Raw genomic sequence first — 7,720 nt, 5'->3', positions numbered from 1 at the left:
AACACCGAATGGTAATACTCAGTCATTTTGGAGGTGTCGCTATAACGAATAGATTTGGACTCGAAGGAAGAGGTCATCCCGAGAAAAGTTTAGTATGTTCGCGGGTTCTGTTGTCTGGCACCAGCGGCGGAAGGATGGCAAGAAAAGTGCACGAAGTATGAGGAGTATCCAGAGGGCAACGAAATGAGGAGTATATAATATCCATTTATACTAAAAAAGTCAAGGTTCTTGAATAGATCGTATAAAGTGGTTTATAAATAGATGAAATCTAGAAGAGTTCTCTCAATCCAATTGTCTGTTAAGCAAAGGGTAATGTAGCTTTTTTTTAATCTAGGGGACCGAGTAATCAGCCTGTGAGGTCATTATTCGACTATTTGGTCATTTTGCAGGTTTCTGATTCTGCAGCATGAGAGGACTCACCCTTGAAAACCGCCTATACGTAACTCACTTCATTCGACAATGCCTGATAACCACAATCCACCTGTCACTGCGAAGTGTCTGCTTGACGGCCTATCCGCTCAGATAAAATAATTTCCAAAGTTTCTCAGAATGGCTTCACTCTAGCGAGAGTGGGGACTGGGGCACACAGTCAGGTCACAACTGGAGTGGATCTGATTTCACGAGGCGCGAGCTCACGCACATCGGTCCTACGCATAACGTACTGTTGCGGTAGATAGATATTCTGGACCTCGATTCCCCTGTTCTAATATAATTGCCCTGTTATATACTTTTCCAGCCTTTCTACAGTAAAGTTTAGGAGGAATTTTAGAGAGAAGTAGACCTCGAATTAATAGCGAGATTGGCTATTCAGTGTAAATAGAGGGTTTTGAAAAGGTTGTAGCAAGCTCGACCAACGTTCCAAACCTAGCTGCTGAGCCTGAAAGATCATCAAAAGAGACCTGTATTGCCCATTGACCACATTCAGTAACCGGTGGAAGCGTTTCGAGCACCCCATATTTCCCTGGCAGGTCAAGTCTCCCGGCATCGCTGATGACGTCCCCGTCCATACAGAAGCAGATCCTCCGCTCTAGAAGTGCAATAAATGTAAGTGCTAACGCAATGGGGCAAGATACGCCGGGCTGGACTGTGGATTGCACAAGATAGCGGAGGTAATCTCCAGTTGCAGTATGCATGGCCGTGTATCGAGAGGTCACTATCAGAGCCGCATAGACTTCAGGTACTAGGAAAAGACACAATTCCTTTTTAAACAAACTTTGGCAGTCTCTCAGGAGTGCTGCGCTATTGACCGAGACAACATAGTTTCCCCTTATCTTCCAAATTACCATAGTCGGGACTAAAGAATATCAGCTTAGCATATAAACAGGAGTGTAATTCTACAAACCGTCATCAACTTCAGCGCAGTGTATTCCCAGAGGAGCTACATCGAGCCCCGTGAGATGATCTGGAGCCTCCGCATCCTTGTCAAGTTCGTCTTTTAAGTCCTCGTTTAAGAGTGACAAGGGGTCAACGAAGTACATAGAGATTTGATGTGGCTTCGCAATAGATGATAGGAAGAAGAGACCCGATTGTTTATTCTCAGGCAGCGGGGTGGGGCGCTACTTCAGCCCAGGGTTGCTAATCTGGAGTATAACGTTAGAATATATCATAGTAAGGAGGACATCTTTGGAATCATACTGACTGTATTACCACCCTCTGATAAAATACTCTATGACTCATTGAGTTCGAAATCGCCAAACTCCCCAGATAATGATAAGGGAGTACACAATCACCGAAGCAAGTAACAAAAAGAGTATATAATCATCCATTTGGATATAAGTCATAAGAAAAAAACATGTGGAATGACAACCGATATATAGTAGCTGCAAACCTCTTTACCGCACATTTTATCCCAAGTAATATAATGTTTCAGAAGTCAATGGCATTAACTGCGCGTTCGATTTCGAGTCTCGTTGTAGCAAGATCATCGTTCCATATGCCGCTTCCCAGGCATTGACCAGAGATTTGGGGAAAATATTGGGGGCTCATTCTTGTAACGTTTGATGACACCTATTCGGTTAGCGGCTTTTACCAAATCCTCTTTCTTTGAACGTACAATCTTGGCTCATATTTGGTCTGTATGCCGTTAATATGTCGTTAATATGTCAAATTTCACGCAGAAGGGAAGAAAGAATGGGATATACCTTCGCTTGGTTTCAGATTTTTTTAAAGATAGAGTATGAGATGGAAGATGTTCTAGAGGCGCCGTGCGATTGAAAGAGGCCGAGTTTAGTAACATGGGCTTAACAGATTTATACTGCGATCGAATGACGGCCCTCGAAGGAACACATAAGCGGTCTTCAGTAGATAAACGACCCGGAAGAATAATTGTTTCACCGCTCACTGAAGATCGCCTGGAGTTGCAACTGGTAGCGGGTGTCTGGCTCGCTGTTTCCATCAGAATATGAGACCTCCAGCATGCGAAGAAAGTTGAAAGTATTTCCCTAGCACGCATCTTGAACTTTTGAAATCTGTTAAGAATCAATATGCGTCCACCTTTGTCTAAATAAGCAAGGGACGCTGGGTTTCCTAGCGCGATTAAACTAATTGCCGACCCAGAAAAATCGCAAAGCTTAAGAGACAAATTTTTTTGCACTGATATCGGTGTGAACAACACAACAACCAAATCCTATGCAAGCCGCAGAAACTGCCGAACTACCTGATCCCTCCCTACTACTTCCTTCTGCCGATGATCAGACCACATATTGCCAGGCTCAGTACACCAATGATTGCTGTGATCGGCCGCCCTCTTATAGAATCCTTGATTGAGAGAAGGAAGCGAGTCGATGGTGTTTGACTGATAGGAGATGAGAAGGGTAAATCGATGGATTCCAAGGCCTGCAATAGACCGTGGGCGCTGCGAAAATTGCCATTCCAGCAATCTTCAATGATGCAACCAAGCCAGATACCTTGTGTGCTTGGTAGATATTTCCTTTCTGGCCAGTAAGCTCGGCCATCGGTGGGAGAGTTATCCTTGTAAAGGTCGATTTCACACTTGTTGCCCGTGACAATTTCATACATAACTGCGCCAAGAAGGCCAATATCAACTTGAGTCGTGTAGCCATTATCATCCACAGACTGCATGTCGGAATCTAATGAAAACAGAGAGGCTTCGGAGAAATCGCAAAATTTGAGAGATAGATCGGAATCGAGAAGGAAATTTCGGCTAGCGATGTCTGCGACAAGCACACATCTGTCATGAATATAGGCGAGTGTCCCAGCCATCTCATGAAACCATGTGAGTTGGAGTTCAAACGAAGGACGATATGTTTTAAGATAAGCCCGAAGATCTCCGTTAGCCATATAAGCAAGTTGAGTGGCTTCGGTTGAAAACCCGATGCAACGGACAATACCACTAGAACGGTGATCTCCGGGGTTTTGCAGGCGACGGTAAACATCCTGCTCGCGTCTAATGCTCTCGGTGTTCACTTCCACATCGGAGTCTGAGCTCCAAGGATATATTAAGGGGACTTTAACGGCCACACCGTTTTGAAGGAGAACGACCGCCGTGTTCCCATTTCCGAGGACATGCTCCTGGGCAATTGAATTACCCTGATCATCGAGAAAGGGTGAGGACATAGCACAGAGAAAATAGATAGGCTGGACTGGTTTGGTTATAAATCAAGGGGCTGACCCGAGGTCTTAAATACAGTCATCCGATCACGTAATCATCCCAGTCCTTTCAATTAACAATCCAACTATCCCTTCGTGACACTGGCGCGTACATAGCTTCATTCGGATGATTCCTTAAACAAGCCAGCGAGATAATTTTCTGGCTTACCGATGATTCGGACAATTGAAGCCGCGCCTGGTCGAGCTCGCCTGGGTCGTTGGAGTCAAGGGATTGCACACACTGCCCCTCTGCTCGGCCGGAACACACCATTGGATATGGTCTTCGGTGGGATCGAACTCGATGCAATTTCCTTTGCTTTTCCCTTTGCAGTCGGGGAATCTAGCGGGGGTTTTCTTCCTATCCCAGCACATTGTTGCTTTTTGACGGTCAGTCGATCCTCTCAAGAACGAACTTGATGGCCATACCGGATTGGATGCCTACCGATCTCTTGAAAAGTCAGGTGAGGTGATTGTGATCTGATAATTAAAATCTCAGCAGAGGATGGCAATGCCTTTAAATACTTCGCGGCGTCTCAGATGACCAGCTACGGGACTGTTATTGAAGGATCTCATATATCGTTGTCCCAGAGTTGTTGGTGGGAGGGATGGAAGTGGTATTGCTTACTTCGTCGACATATGCAACGCAGTCGCAATACACTCGGCCACCGTTTCCAAAAGAATTGATATTTATGGTTCTTTGTAGGTGCGAGAATCATATTTTTACAATTGACGCTTTCAACAATAACAAGTAAATATTTTAAAATCTACTGATAGTGTTCGAACGAAATTGTTCACTTAAAGAATTGTAAATTGGCTGATAATTTCGAACGTTGGCTGTAGCTGTAGTAAATAGAGAACAATAATCGTAACCCCGAAATTTTTATTTAGGTGCCACGGGCCCTGATGACGGCGACGATAGGAGGACTGACTATCAACCCAGTTACTGCTGTTGAGAATTAGGAACTAACCGGATTAGGGGCACCCAGTTGGGTGCCCCTAATCCGGTTAGTTCCGCAGATAGCTAGTGCTGTAAAAATTGGTGATGAGGTAATGGTCATCTGACCAAAGCAAGCTCTCTTTCAAAGTGATTGCTTCCGCTTCCACGAAACTCAGAACATCCGAGGATTGTCCTCGAGAGTCGAGATAGTCAGCCATAGTTTGTCGAAAGCCATATGTCTTTTTGCTTGGAGGGAAGGCCAGAGCCTTCAGTATCTCAACCCGAGCGCAAGTGGTGGTATTAGCCTTGTGATACAGAAAACGGCCAGCAATAGTTTACCTATCCCGAGGGTCATGAGTAGTTATAAGGGATTTTTGCAAGGTAATCAAACTGCGGCGTGATAGAACTTACACACCTATGTGATAGGACATGCAGGAGCGCACAGCACGGACCCGTGGCCCAAATGCCCAATCACTTGATGCACTTGACGCAACCCCTGTAATATCACATTTGGGAGGAGAGAGGGGGCCCCGAAGATAGGGACCTCGTCTCACTCGCTCCATGACTTTCTTTCTCTTGTCTATTCACTGCGAAAATGACTCGCCAGATTCCATTTGAAGGTGACGACACTGCTTATATTCTGTTTCTTGAAGCGCGAATCTTTCAGCTCGAAGACACCCTTCACCGTTCGTCTCGACAACAAACCCACATTGGAACGCCATCGAGAAGCCAGGCGGAGTTGAACGGAGTCCATATTCAGAGCGAGGTCTTTGACATACCTCACCCCAACTCATGTCAAATTCCGACTGCATCGGAAAACCGAAGCCACGACGGTGGCACACAACTTACCTTAGAAAATCCTGATGAACAGCGACATCCATGCAAAGACGACGGTGATCCCGTGGCATTCAAAATTATTGAATACAATCCGAACGCTCACCCTGATCCAGATGGAACCGACAAATGCGCGCAGGAAGAGCGTAAAAAGCACCAACTCGAGACACTATCAAGATTTTCTAACTTCCTTGACAATTTACCCCAGTCGGACGTTTGGAAAGTTTGGGTTTCAGCTCTTGATGACGTCGAACGCAGAAAGATCCTAAATGCACTAGTACAAAATTATGGCTCGGGTGCATCGAGCTTTTCCTCACTGGAAACTCCTAAGGAATTGGCAAACGGTTCATCCAAGTCGACAGATATTGTCGTCTTGTCTGAATATGCCGAGTTTATGACATCGTGTGGCATGGTGAATCGACATTTATCATGCTTTCGAAACATATTATTTTTTTCGCTTTGTGCGGTTGCACTGAAAATAGTTGAGGACAAAGATGGCGTGTACGCAGTTATGCGGAAAGTTATCGGATCTGATACTCCTTCAAAACAACTTCACAAGCTTGTTCGTGGCGCAAAATGGGCGAATCGTCTCGTATACCTCCTATCTACAACGAAATGGGCATCTAGAAGCTGGGATATTCTTTGTGTCGGTATGACGAGCATATTTATGTTGTCTTTGACAGGCTAACTCTGCCAAGCTGAGCATCCCGTTAGCTTTTATGCCCGATTCAACGACTGTTCTATAAAGCCTGAGGAGGTATTGAAGATGATGAGGACTAGTTTTCAAGAGGACTTCTTGTCTGAATCTGAATCCACGAGCTCGCCTACGCCCTTTGCAATCCCTTTGATCATAAAAAGAATCTTCAAGGATAGTGTTTCGTGCGTCATGTATTTCTTTCTCCAGCTTCTTATAACTGATATCTTCTAGGCTGAAGAAAATTTGCCAATACCTAGGGTACGAATTCTCCTGGGTCAATTCTTATCAGACCTCCTTCAACCATGCATTGGAGTGTCATTACTCCAGAAAGAGGCCGGCATCGACAAGATACAGGCCGTCAAAAAGGCACTGTCAGGATCGCTCTGCTTTGCCACCGGGTAAACCTTCATTTTTAGTTTAAAAAAAGGCCATCAACTAACAACTTCAGAGAGCGACGGCCAAAGGGCCCAATGCCCGTCTCCTAGTGCGGCCAATAATTCAGCTAGTGGTTCTCCACTGCCGGAGATATCAAGTATTCCAGAAATATCGTCGGTGGGTATACTGGAACTGGCATCAGCCCAAGGAAACCAATCTGATGCCGGTGATGCCTGGGCTGCGGGTGATGTTTCTACTGGTCACTCTTTGGTCAACTACATCCCTCAGCAAGATGCCAACGATGCCTGGGCAAGTTCGGCCGAGATGGGACTAGTCTACTTTCCTCCCGATCAGCCTTCAATCAATGAAATTCCTCAGCCTGACGCCAACGATGCCTGGGCAAGTTCGGCCGAAATGGGAGAAGTATACTTACCTTCCGATCAGTCTTTAATCAACTACATCCCTCAGCCTGATGCCAGCGATGCCTGGGCAAGCTCGCTCGGGATGGGAGAAGTATACTTACCTTCCGATCAGTCTTTAATCAACTACATCCCTCAGCCTGCTGCCAGCGATGCCTGGGCAAGTTCGGCCGGGATGGGACTAGTCTACTTCCCTCCCGATCAGCCTTCAATCAATGAAATTCCTCAGCCTGACGCCAGTGATGTCTGGGCAAGTTCATCTGCCCAAATGCTTGGGGACATAAATCTCGGCTCGTACCTGGGCAATGATTTAAGTGCTACCGTCAACATGGTTGATACATCAACGAGGGACTCGGAATCAACACGAAAATCTCAATCAGATTCAATCGCTTTTGGAAGAAATACAGAGGGGTTGATGTCTGTACAGCGATCTGCGGGAACGTCAAGGGACAACTGGATAGCACAACCTGCTGTCAATGGCAACAGGGTGCCACCTCTTTTGCTATGTTCTTCCTTGCAACCTCAGAGCCACCGAAATGAGTCAGAAAGTGGGCAATACTCTCGCCCGTTAGCAGTGAATTAATTTATATTTTATCATCTATCATCCAAGATGCCACCTAAAAGTAAGGGTCGGTACACATAACTAAAGGCAGCCATAGGCCAAATTATTAATAATCATACAACATGACATCAATTCGGGCTCAACAGAATAAACAAAGATGTACCCCCTCCACCTTCGGTCAACTGCATGTCACTATCGCCAGAGACGACAACATAATCTCCAGGCGATAATAAACCCTGATTTATTTTTGGAAATCCATTATTATGGTCCATGTATTCTAACCCGAG

At 45.6% G+C, this 7,720-nt stretch overlaps 3 protein-coding genes across 3 annotated transcripts; 1 reads left to right on the top strand and 2 right to left on the bottom strand.

Moving 5' to 3' along the window:
* Positions 1-803: 803 nt before the first annotated feature.
* On the bottom strand, positions 804-1,478 carry N7446_011912 (uncharacterized protein; the record flags this gene model as incomplete). The annotated part of the gene is made up of 2 exons (XM_058520654.1): positions 804-1,294; positions 1,343-1,478. The coding sequence occupies 2 exons, from the start codon at positions 1,476-1,478 to the stop codon at positions 804-806; spliced, it is 627 nt and encodes a 208-aa protein (XP_058366940.1).
* Positions 1,479-2,670: 1,192 nt separating this feature from the next.
* On the bottom strand, positions 2,671-3,576 carry N7446_011911 (uncharacterized protein; the record flags this gene model as incomplete). The annotated part of the gene is made up of 1 exon (XM_058520653.1): positions 2,671-3,576. The coding sequence occupies one exon, from the start codon at positions 3,574-3,576 to the stop codon at positions 2,671-2,673; it is 906 nt and encodes a 301-aa protein (XP_058366939.1).
* Positions 3,577-5,141: 1,565 nt separating this feature from the next.
* On the top strand, positions 5,142-7,454 carry N7446_011910 (uncharacterized protein; the record flags this gene model as incomplete). Its single annotated transcript, XM_058520652.1, has 4 exons — positions 5,142-6,030; positions 6,079-6,259; positions 6,309-6,475; positions 6,526-7,454. The coding sequence occupies 4 exons, from the start codon at positions 5,142-5,144 to the stop codon at positions 7,452-7,454; spliced, it is 2,166 nt and encodes a 721-aa protein (XP_058366938.1).
* Between the last annotated feature and the right edge of the window lie 266 nt (positions 7,455-7,720).

This window comes from Penicillium canescens (genome assembly GCF_028828765.1).
Source record: "Penicillium canescens strain IBT 15451 chromosome Unknown utg000009l_segment0_segment0, whole genome shotgun sequence".
Classification (NCBI taxonomy): Eukaryota; Fungi; Ascomycota; class Eurotiomycetes; order Eurotiales; family Aspergillaceae; genus Penicillium; species Penicillium canescens.
Note: the sequence above shows the minus strand (reverse complement) of the source record. Positions and strands in the feature narration are given on the sequence as shown.